Below are 12,614 nucleotides of genomic sequence, written 5' to 3' on the forward strand. Positions count from 1 at the left end.
ATAAGAAAATGAACTTAGAAAGGAGAAATGATTTATGGAAATCTCTCAGCAGAACTGGGATAAAACCCAAGTTTCCTGATTCCCCATTTCTGTGTTCTTTTCTCTCTTATAAAAAAACAGCAACAACAACAACAAAAACTTCAATTTTACTCCCTTTGCATTTCTCCTTAACTTCCTACTAGCACAATTCCTAGACAACAGATAGTCCTTAAAACACTATTCTTTAAATAAAGCATCTGTTGTGAAAAATTTAGAAAATACAAAAAAGCATGAAAAAGAAAAAGGATAATCACACTATTCAGGGAAAGTAGCTACTAATATTTTCATATATTTTCTTCCAGCTTTTTCTTGACATGTTTATTAAGTCTCTTTTCAATATACAGCTAATTTTCTGCTTTGGATATGCTTCATTAGAAAAAGGACTAAAGCAAGAATCAGAAGAACTAGATTCATATGCAGTGCTGCATGAACTAGCCATATGACCTTGAACGAGTGCCTTACTCTCATCCTTGGTTTCCCCAGAATAGTGGTCCATTGAGACTATTGGTCAAGTGAAGAAAAAGAATAAATGACCCAAAGATCTCTTGCAACTTTAAAATTCAGAGGTTATAACCCATGTAACATACAGAAGCAAATAAATGGAGACAAATTTAAAAATTAAGGTCTACTAAGAAATAGGGTTCTTTCTTAAAGAATCTTATTCATTTATTTATTACATTTCCTAATCTCCTACTTATTTTAGTTACAAGCCCAGCAGTAGAGAATCATCGTCTGGATCCTCCCATGCAGTGATGGATATCTCTTTGCCTACTGGAATCGGTGCAAATGAAGATGACTTAAAAGCTGTAAGTGTTTTCTTTTAAATAGTATTGTACATGCTTTATTTTCTTTTCTGAATTATGTGATAGCCAAATTGCTCTTCATCTTTTTTGAATAGTGGGTCACATCCCTATGACTTTACATCTCAGCAACAGCTGAACACCTCTGAACAAAATAATGAAATTAAATTCAGACCTTTTTCTTTCCTCCCACAGCTTGTGGAAGGGGTGGATCAACTATTAACTGATTACCAGATCAAAGATGGACATGTTATTCTACAGTTGAATTCGGTAAGCCCCAACTCCTACCATTCTTCCTTTACTATTACCATTCAAAATTTACAGGCTAGCATATCATGCATATCTTCTCTCCCATCACTTTCTTAAACCCTTGAATTTGTCCAACAGATTCCCTCCAATGATTTCCTATGTGTTCGATTCCGGATATTTGAACTTTTTGAAGTTGGGTTTCTTAGTCCTGCTACTTTCTCAGTGTATGAATACCACAGACCAGGTAATCAACTCTGCTCTAAAATGTCTTCAGAAGACTGCTTTGTGTTCTTTACAGAGCATTTAGAAATCCATTAGAGTCTTGTAAATTTTATATATTGCCTCTCTTAGAGACCACTCTTCATAAAATTCCCAACTTGAACATCCAAACTACTGCATCCAAACTGCTATACCCAAGCTACTTCTTGACACTGAGCAAATCACTTCACCTCTCAGTTCTCAGTTTCTTCATTTTTAAGTTACCTGGATTATATTGCCACCAACTTTAAAATTCTTTGCCTTGTGTTTATCTGTGTTGTTCACTTTTTGTATTCATTCCATCTCTCCTTTTTAGGAAAGGCCACTTTATTTTTATAATCCTCCAAGAAAAACTTCCACCCCATCTATATTTGCATTACATCTTATAGATAGTTCTATCCTAGCAGCTGTCACATTGCATTGTAATTGTCTGTATGTCTTTCTCACCAGTCCCAGAATGCTTTCATTCTTGTGTCCCTAGAATCTAACACAGTGTTAGGTATATAATGTGAACTCAGTAAGTATTTTATTCTAGGTTTTTGATGTTGTTGTTGTTTGTTGCTGTTTGAGACAGGGTCTCACTCTGTCAGCCAGGCTGGAGTGTAGTGGCATGATCATGATGATCACAGCTCATGGCAGCCCCAAACTCCCAGGCTCAGGAGATCCTCCTACCCCAGCATCCTGAGTAGTTGGAATACAGGCTATGCCACCATGACCAGCTAATTTTTAAAATTTTTTTGTAGAGATGAGGTTTTACTAGGTAACCCAGGCTAGTCTCGAACTCCTGGGCTCAAGCAGTCCGCCTGCCATGGCCTCCCAATGTCCTGTAATTACAGGCATGAACCACTGCACCCGGCCCCAATAAGTATTTGTTGAATGAGTGGTCCTATATTTGACTACTCAGCCACTTCTGAGAATATTAAATGATCAGAGAGATCTTATTTGTTCACAAGACAGATGACTTCACCTTGGGCAGTTCTACCTGTTAGAAAAACCAAACTCTGGCATACATTCATTCATTCTAGTTTTATACTCCAAAATCACATAGAAGATACCTAGTCACTCTTTCCCTTGAGCATATATGTGCTTTTATTCTATTGTCCAGCCTGAACAATTACAATTCTTTCAATAGATCCTCATATAACATAATTTATTTTCCTTATGGAAACATCATGTATTTTCATGCTGAGAAATGAATACTGAACAGGAAAATTTCACGCACAGAACTAAGCTGACAAGGGGAGATCTTTCTGAAGGCAGAGGCCCTTCCCAAGACAGCCAATTCATGATTTTACCTTCCCTGGGCCTTAGCTATAAAAAGAAGGGTTTGGAATAGGTGAGTGCTGAGGTCACGTGGAAGAGACTTGCTCATTAATAAATGTGTTGTCCATCAATCAAGCCACTTCTCTTAACCACACTTTCATTGCTACAGATAAACAGTGCACCATGTTTTATAGTACTTCCTATAACAAGCTTCAGAAAGTCTGTGAAGGAGCCACATGCAAGTGTGTAGAAGGTAAACTTCATCGAATATGTTTAGGCTGCCTGCTTGTTTAAAGCAGTCGCTGATAATCTGAGGTTAATCTGGGGGAAACTGTTTTACAAACTGTCATTTCTCAGCAGTAGAAATGTAATCTCAGCTGATTGAAATCTTATGGTTCCTTGAGCATTATAAAGCTATTTCTCCACAACTCATGAGCAATCTGATGGTTTACATACTGTGCAGGGGCAGAGAAACCCCATCCAGATGGTTGTTGGATAGCATAAGGGTGACATGATGGGAAACTTTACTTTCAACTTGTCTTTTTAGCATAATAGGACCACGACCCAGGAGAACAGAGGCTCAAGACTAAACTATTAGCATCTCTTTACTTCCCCTTATACTTCCCAGTTAATGTAATTCTCCATTTATTGTCCAGTTCTAGTTAGTCTTTTTATAAATCAAAGACAACCTTTTTGGTCAAGGAAAAGATTGAGAACTCTAATAATCTACTGCTGGTTTAATGAGGTTCTGGGTTGGTTTTGGTTTTGTTCTTTTCAAAATTCTTAATATCTACACATTTTCTACACATTTACTATGCCATTTTATAGTTATAAAGCTATAATTTTATGATTAAAATTATAATTATCAAATTATCAATTTGGGTCCTTCAAGGGACTTCTGATTATACTCTATTTGGAAAAATTCCCTCCTTTCTTCAAGGGAAGAAAATACATTTCTAAAGACCTGAATGTTGAGTACCACCCATTCTAAAATTGTCTTATGCTCAAGATTTTGTTTGGTTTTGGTTTTGCTTTATATGTTTCAACTTATGGAAAAGGAGAAAATGGGCAGATCTTAGGAATCTGACATTTGTACAATTGTATTGGGTTATCTCTGGGTCATGAGAAACCATGTTGACTCCCAGAGAGAGGTCTACTTTTTTTACATTCACCTGATTTGACCATTTTTCAAAAAATCCAGCTGACTGTGGGCAAATGCAGGAGGAATTGGATCTGACAATCTCTGCAGATACCAGAAAACAAACAGCATGTAAACCAGAGATTGCATATGGTAAGTTCAAGGGTTCAATATATTTCCTTTAAACATGACATGTTGTGAATACCTAATCAGTTAGAAAGATCAAAAACTACACAGTGATTATATGGATACAATATCGTGTATCAATTTTCAGCATTAACATGCAAAGTTATTTATTCTTCAGCAAATAAATCTGATTTTCATTTAAAATGACAGAAGTGATATGCACACCCAGCCAAGATACTTTAATAGATCTTTTTGAATTCAGGCATTGAAACATATCCAAAGAGAACTTTAAGAGGCCACAGAGGTATAAGATTTCAGTTCTTATGCTTCCAGTTGATAGACCACAGGCAGAGGCAATGGCAGTTTGGGTGGGGCGGGGTTGCTTTTTAAAAAAAAATTTTCAAGGTAAAAATGTAAACACCAAATAATTTTAAATATATGTAGGATTGCAATTCATGTTTGAGACTCTCTCCACTTCAAAAGGAGAATCTCCTAGTTTTCCAGAGCTCTGAGCTAAATCATTGTCCAAGTACAGTTGTAGCCAGTTCCTGAGAGAATGATCTTTGTTTTCAATCCATAGTTTTTTGTTTTTGTTTTATTTTTTGAGTCAGGGTCTCACTCTGTAACCCAGGCTGAAGTGCCGTGGCATGATCACAGCTCACTGCAGCCTTAACCTCCTGGGCTCAGGTGATCTTCCACCTCAGGCTCCCAAGTAGCTGGGACTACAGGCACACACTACTATGCCTGGTTCACTTTTTTTTTTCATTTTTATAGAGACAAGGTCTCGCTATGGTGCCCAGGCTGGTCTCAAACTCCTGGGCTCAAGCAATCCTCCCACCTCAGCCTCCCAAAGTAGTGGGATTACAGGCATGAGCACACCTGGCCTCTATCCATAGTTTTTCAAGTTTATTTCTAGCTTTTTTTTTTTAAGAAAGAGCACATATTGTATGATATCTCAAGTCTTTTTTTTTTTTTTGAGTTGGAGTCTCATTCCGTTGCCCAGGCTGGAGTGCAGTGGCAAGCTACCGGCCACCGCAGCCTTGACCTGCTGGGCTCCGGCGATCCTTCCGCCTCAGCCTTCCAAGTAGCCGGAACTACAGGCATGTGCTACCACACCCAGCTAATTTTTGATTGTAGAGATGAGGTCTCACCAAGTTGCCCTGGCAGGTCTCAAAACTGCAGGGTCAGGCAATTCACTCACCTTGGCCTCCCAAAGTGCTGGGATTACAGGCTGAGCCACCGAGCCCAGCCGATATCTCAAATTTTTTTTTTGAAAATTTGAAGGATGATTTATAAATTTGAAAATAAGTACATCTGATTTGGCACTCTGTGTTTCATATATTTGTTTCTCACTGGAGTCCCACAAGAACCCTTTGAGGTAACAGGATTATCACTATTTTGCTGGTGAAGAAACTGAGACTCAGGGAGATTAAATAATTTGCTCAAGGTGATGCAGCAAGTAAGTAGTAGAACTAATATACATCCTGGTCTCCAGCATTATTTTCATCATAGTTTACTGAATTCTTTTAATAGAAATATAGCTATCAGAATGAATTTTGTATGGCTTATAGTATTTCTTTCCATTGAATTCATCTTGGTTGTTTTTTGTTTGTTTTTTGTTTGAGTTAGAGTCTCACTTTGTCGCCCAGGCTGGAATGCAGTGGCACACTCACAGCCACCCAGTGTCAACCTACTGGGCTCCAGCAATCCTTCCAAGTAGCCAGAAGTACAGGCACATGCTATCATGCCTGGCTAATTTTTGATTTATTACAGAGACAAGGTTTTGCAAGTTGCCTGGGTTGGTCTCAAACTCGTGGACTCAGGCAATCCACTCACCTTGGTCTCCCAAAGTGCTGGGATTACAGGCTGAGCCACTAATATTTTTTTTAAAAAAAGCTAAAAATCTGCCTGACTCAGCCAAGACCCACTGCAATTTTTAAAATGTGTCAAGGCTTGAAGCAAATACTATATTATTTTAACAAACAAATACTGACTGGGCGTGGTGGCTCACACCTATAATCCCAGCACTTTGGGAGACCAGCCTGGGCAACTTGGCGAGACCTCATCTCTACAATAAATCCAAAAATTAGCCAGGCGTGGTGGCATGTGCCTGTAGTTCCAGCTACTTGGAAGGCTGAGGCGGAATCACCTGAGCCCAGTAGGTCAAGGCTGCAGTGACCATGAGCATGCCACTGCACTCCAGCCTGGGTGACAGAGTGACACTGACTCAAATTTTTTTTTAAAAAGGATCTTACTAAATTATTTATTCCCTCCATTTTACAACTATTTTAACTCTAAACTATCAGAAATCTATTTTAACACAGAGAATAAATGCAATCTGTATTTGTTGTATTACTTTCGAGAAAAGACTTAACTGGCTTTTTCTGGGGACTACAGGCTGTTGCTGAAATAACAGAATAGAAACAAAAAAGTCGTTTCCTCTCTCTACTCATTCCCATGTAGCAGATACATTGCCCATGTCCACCATAAAGATTTATGAAACCGAGATTCAGAACATTTTTCATCCATGTTAAGCTACTAATGTACATAGCCTTTGGTTCTGTCCAACTGAGTTCACCCATCTACCTATCTATTGATCTATCATTTATCTATTATCTATCTATATCTGGGATAGACCCATAGACTTGAAAGAGCTCAAAATGGACAAACCTTTTAGGTCAGTCACTTCAACACCATCAAAAGCAAAAATAAAAGGAATCTTTTCTGGGGCCACATAGACAGCCCTTCAAGCTGGTCCTTCTAGATCAGAGGTCAAACACATTGTGCATCAAACACTGGTATCTGAAGAGAAAACAGGACTGGAAGTGGCTCGTGTTAGGTAGTTGGCAATCTAAGCAAGAGTGAGTGAGAAAAGAGAATCCTATTAAAAACCAAAGATCAAAGTCAATGGAGCTATATGAGGAAGCAATGAGGCACCCATGGTAGGCCTAAATAATAGGTAAAGTCCCCCTCAGTGGCCACCAAGAGAAAAAGGAAAGGGCCTTCAAAGGGTGGCCATGGTCATGACACCACTAATCTCAAAAGATCTGCATCTGAACTTTACATGTAACAAAAGTTTATATTGTTTGTTTTATGCGCTTCTGTTATTTAATTTAATATGGCTCTAATCTTAATCAACCTGTTCTATAACAGTGGACAGGGTTAATGATTCTAATAGATTGAGAAATTGAATCAGACTGAGGGGATTTGGGAAAGCTTCTTGGAAGAAATAAGATCTACCTAGCGAGCCCATAATAGTCTGTCATGCTTCATTTCTCATTTGTTTGACAAATTCTAGTTTCTATTGAATGTGACATTAATGGCACTGATTGAATTGTTTCATTTTTGTTTTGTTTTTTTTTAACCAGCTTACAAAGTTAGCATTAAATCCATCACTGAAGAAAATGTTTTTGTCAAATATACTGCAACCCTTCTGGATATTTACAAAACTGGTGAGAATTCATTCCTCCATTGTTTCATTTATCAACTATTTAGTACTTACTATGTGCCAGGCAGTAGGCTGTGTATATTAGACACAGAGGATACAACTTGAATAAGATAGCCCAGGTTCCTACCTAATTACAGCTTATATTCTACTTGGGAGACTTTTTTTTTAAGTGTTCATATAAATTTTTTAAATTGTATTTTAAAGATGTGGGGTACAATTCAGGATTAGGTACATAAGTGGTCATTGTACAGGTAAAGTTTGGGCCTTCCTTTGGTTCTCACTTCCGCCTGGTTTGAGATCAGGTACCCTTATTGATGTTATGTGCCCCTCCCCCAGCAGTGTCCCACTACTGCCAATCTCTTTCATGTAGTATTATGATTAATGTTCAGGGTCCACTTATGAGTGAGAAAATGTGGTACTCAGATTTTTGTTTCTGTGATAGATCCCTGAGTATTATAGACTAAATACACTCGAGTTGCTGCAAAGTCCATAATTTTGTCCTTCTTTATGACTGCATAATAGTCTATCGTGTATATGTACCACATTTCATATAAATATTTTTTATTGAATTCTTTTTTTCTCTAACTTCAACAAAACAGTTTGATATGTTGTCCCATTGTTCTTTTTAGTACCAGACCAACAAAAATCATAATCCTTCTTGAAAGTCTTCAACTTTTCATGTTAAGTTATTTAGAACATTTTTTAAATAAAATAGTTGATTTATCTAATCATGATTCAAATTTCTTATCTTATTTATATCTTTCAAAAGATTGTTTTCATATTTCAGTAGATATATATTTTATAATAAATAGACAATAAAACTAAATTGCAATCATATATTTATACTGACTTTTTTTCTCTTTTGAAATTCCATAAAGTATTTCAAGTCTAAAAATGTTTGACTTTTTTTTTTTTTTTTTTTGAGATAGAGTCTCACTGTGTTGTTCAGGCTAGTCTCAGATTCCCAGACTCAAGAGATCCTCCTTCCTCAGCCTCCCAGCTTGATTATTTCTATCCATACTCCAGAATCTAAGATTCTAGTAATACTTTTCAAAGTTTTGTTTGCTTTATCAACACCCTATTAAAATTTTTTTCTAGTTTCTACTATTTCAAAAGTTTCACTGTATGGAACTTATTTGTGATGTTATTTTATTTTAATTTAATTTTCTTTATTGATGGTCAAAATTTTTTAAAATTTGAACCCTAGCTGCCATTCTAATGAAATAAGTAAGTAAATATGGAAATGATCTTTCCACCGTCCAACTTTGGAACACCATTTGCATCTCAAGCAATAATAAGCCATTCTTTTTTTTACCGAAAGCAAAGGGCTTCTGATTCCAGAGATACAAATTGTTGGTTTTATTTTGTACTGATTCTTCCACAATATCAAAAGACACTCCAGACTATTCTGAATTTTTTGTAGCAACAGAGGATTCCCAAGCTGCAGGATTTTATTCATATCATTTCTTCTTTGTCCTTCTGTAGACTCAAAGATTCATTTGTATGATATTTAAAGGGAAGCATTAAGAAACTTTTGCATACTTTATCTCTCCATTCTGGATGTTCATTTTTTATCTTTATAAATTTTGAATGTATGTAAATATCAAAATACCACACACTTACACAAGAATTGCTGCACACTAACAATGAAAGCCCTTTAGAATCAAGGGCAAGCTATGTAGTTTGAGGATAATGAAAAATTGGCATTTCTCCTAAAGCCCAGGGTACTTAGAGTGGATGGAAATATAGATGGAAAGAAAGATGAGTGACCACTGGAACCAGGGCTTTTAACTCTTCTTTCTCTTCTTCTGAATGTGCTTGAAATTTTTCATAACAAAAAGGTTTTTAAAATGATAAGGCCTCACACAGCCACACTGTTTACCATGACAGAGGCTGAATTGACAGATTGTTCTGAGACTGTTGCTGCACTAGGAATCTGTGATTGGGATGGCCTAAGAGAATTATCTAGAACTAATGGGTGTACACTAAACTTTATATTACTGATGAAAGTTTACCATCTACACAATTACTGTTACAGACTATTTACAAACAAGTTCAGAAGTTTTTCAGGATTTAACAATTAAGATGACTCTGCCAGAGTTTAACAATTGGATGTCAGCCCTGAATATATGGCAATAAAGCAGAAGAATATTCTAGTCTAGCCAGGGAGACAGACATGTGGGTAAAACATTGTGATAGAAATTCAAGTATAAAAATAAGAGGGAAACAGAAAGATATTTAAGACGAAGATTAACAAGGAATATTTTATTGGATACTGTGAGAATTGAAGAAGGGTTTAAAGATGAATGAACTCCAACAGGTCAATGTGGGGCAGAATGTATTCCAGGGAGGAGAACTGACTACTTCTGAGTTCTTTGGAAATCCCAAAGTTATTGTTCTTAATGTTTTCCAAGTCTTAATGTCTTTCACCTCTTGTACTTTCCTACCAAGTTCACCATTGTCAGCTACTAAATACTTTTATATTTTATTATGCACCACATGGAGATGAATTTTGTTCAACTATAGAGAGGTTCTTTTAATTCTAGGTCTATAAGAGTAATAATAACAAGAACTTTTAAATATATTAGCCCATTTAATCTCTCAAAAATTCTACAAGGTGAGTTTTATTATCATGCCCATTTTCCAGATGAGGTGTCTAAGCCCTTATACAAGAACATAAATCATTTGCCCAGTGCCACACAGCAAGGAAGTGGCCCACTTGAGGTTGAACCCACATAATCTTTTTGTTATTGTTATTGGAATCTCACTTTGTTGCCCAGGCTGTGGTGCAGTGGCACACTCACAGCCACCGCAGCCTCAACCTGCTGGGCTCAGGCGATCCTTCCGCCTCAGCCTTGCAAGTAGCTGGAACCATAGGCACGTGCCATCACACCCAGCTAATTTTTTGATTTATTGTAGAGATGAGGTCTCGTCAAGTTGCCTAGGATGGTCTCAAATCCGTGGGCTCAGGCAATCCTCTCACCTCAGCTTCCCAAAGTGCTAGGATTATAGGCGTGAGCCACCGCGCCCGGCCAGATAGTCTTGTTCCAGAGACTGAAATCTTAACCACACGGATACTGCTGCTCTCTCAGTAACTGTGAGGAACCAAAAAACATGAGAAAATTTAATGAGTGACATTAAAACATGAATGTGAAAACCTAACTTATGTCTCTCTCAGGGGAGGCTGTTGCTGAGAAGGACTCTGAAGTCACCTTTATTAAAAAAATGACCTGTACAAATGCTGACCTGATAAAAGGAAGACAGTATTTAATTATGGGTAAAGAAGCCCTGCAGATAAAATACAAATTCAGTTTCAGGTAAGTCATTATTTGAAAGTCTCTGATCTTCCCTCCAAACCTGAATGTTATTCTTAAACACACTACTCATTTTACGTCCTCTGCTCTGCTGTTAACCAACAAACCATCACGAACGTAAGTGAAATAATATGAGTTTAAAACCATCATGGGGCAACCTCCTCAGGTCCCCTCCTGCTTTGGGAGCTTTTCTGTCTTCTCAATAAATCCCGCAAATAAATAAATAAGTAAGTAAATGAATAAGTAAATAAATAAATAAAACCATCATGGCAGCCGAAGACTCAGCTGACTGATAAACCATCTGAGCATCTGGACCTGATGGTGGTCTGAGAATACGCGTCTGACCTCACCTGACCACCACGCTGCCTCCCTCAATATGTTCTCAGACTGCTCTGTTTTTAAAGGGAAAATGTTTAAATATGCATTTTATTATCTGCTTTTAGAAACTAAAGACTGAAATAGATGTTATTCTTGCCTCTAACCATGGGAGCCCCAGGCAGCTTCACAATCCTTCAGGGTTTTGGAGGTTGGACCAGAGGCTGGACCAAATGAGTTTGACTGACCACAACTGGGCTCTTATAGAAGAAATCAAGTACAGCTTTTCTCTGTTTGTGACCATCCTCACAAACATTTTGTTTCCATTTTTTTCTTGGTAGGTACATCTACCCTTTAGATTCCTCAACTTGGATTGAATACTGGCCTACAGACACAACATGTCCATCGTGTCAAGCATTTTTAGCTAATTTAGATGAGTTTGCTGAAGACATCTTTTTAAATGGCTGTGAAAACGCCTGAAGAATTCAGCTGCATGTAGTTTTCACATATGGACTCCTGTTGTTGAAATTCCTTTTTTCTTCTTATGCTTTTGTTAAACATTCACAGCTGGTCTTATTTGTAAAGCTCACCTTACTTAAAGCTAGTGGCGTTTGCTTTTGTTAGAGAACAATTTTGAGAACGGTAACTTTCTGAGATAACATGACCTTGTGGGGCAATGTCTCAGATACTCCAGGGTTATTGGACACCGGAAGCAATAAATTGGAACACCTCCTAAAACCTACCGCTCAGGAATGTTTGCTGGGGCCAAAGAATAGCTCGTTGAAATGTAGTATCTTACAAAAACATGGCCTTTGCTTGAAAGAAAACACCAAGGAGCAGAAAACTCATAATTAAAGCCTCAATTTGCTTTCAAAATGTGCTTTAAAAAAAAACATGTAATTGTATGCTAGATCAGCTTAAACTACACAGACAGGCAAACCGGGGGAGGTGAAGAAAGTTGGTGGTAGAGAGCTTTAACCCTGACAAGGTCTAAGCTCAGATCCCCCAGCAAACTGAAAGGTAGGCAATTGGTCTCTGCCCCTTTCTCTTCTGTTGCCCTCTGCATAACCCTGTTGGGGGATCCCTCTACTGTACTCCCTTTCCTTCCCTCCCAGCACGTATTTATTTCCCTCAGGGACTTCCTCTTGCCAATAATTGCAGGTCAAAGAAACTGAATGGAAATCCGGAGACCTTTGTTCTGGCCCTAACTAGGTCAGAGTCGTCAGTCTCTCTCTCTCTCTCTCTCTCTCTCTCTCTCTCTCTCTCTCTCTCTCTCTCTCTCTCTCTCTCTCTCTCTCTCTGGTTCTTTTTTGTTGCCCAGGTTGGAGTAAAGTGGCATGGCTCACTGCAGCCTCCATCTCCTGGGCTCAGCCTCCCAAGTCGCTGGAACTACAGGTGCACACCACCATGCCAAACTACTTTTTTGATTTTATGTAGAGATGTCTCACTATGTTTCCCAGGCTGGTCTTAAACTCCTGGGCTCAAGTAATCCTCCCACCTCGGCCTCCAAAATGCTGGGATTACAGGCTCATGCTCAGCCATGGTCTCTCTCTGAGTCTCAGTTTGAACTTTATAAAAGAGGATTCATCACGAGAAGTTAACTTTTTTTTTTCTTGAGTTGGAGTCTCACTCTGTCACCCGGGCTGGAGTGCAGAGGCATGCTC

The 12,614-nt window shown here is 38.1% G+C and overlaps 1 protein-coding gene across 1 annotated transcript in view; it reads left to right on the plus strand.

Moving 5' to 3' along the window:
- Positions 1–11,826, plus strand: part of C5 (complement C5) — a 99,493-nt gene extending 87,667 nt beyond the window's left edge. Inside the window, exons 34-41 of the mRNA XM_008055730.1 lie at positions 743–845; positions 1,035–1,109; positions 1,227–1,332; positions 2,779–2,862; positions 3,811–3,900; positions 7,242–7,325; positions 10,500–10,638; positions 11,292–11,826. Of these exons, the coding sequence (XP_008053921.1) occupies positions 743–845; positions 1,035–1,109; positions 1,227–1,332; positions 2,779–2,862; positions 3,811–3,900; positions 7,242–7,325; positions 10,500–10,638; positions 11,292–11,430 (820 nt within the window). The 3' untranslated portion in view covers positions 11,431–11,826. The remainder of the gene's footprint in view (positions 1–742; positions 846–1,034; positions 1,110–1,226; positions 1,333–2,778; positions 2,863–3,810; positions 3,901–7,241; positions 7,326–10,499; positions 10,639–11,291) is intronic.
- Positions 11,827–12,614: the final 788 nt, after the last annotated feature.

This window comes from Carlito syrichta, unplaced genomic scaffold (assembly GCF_000164805.1).
Source record: "Carlito syrichta isolate Samal-C Ts95f unplaced genomic scaffold, Tarsius_syrichta-2.0.1 Scaffold82277, whole genome shotgun sequence".
NCBI lineage: Eukaryota > Metazoa > Chordata > Mammalia > Primates > Tarsiidae > Carlito > Carlito syrichta.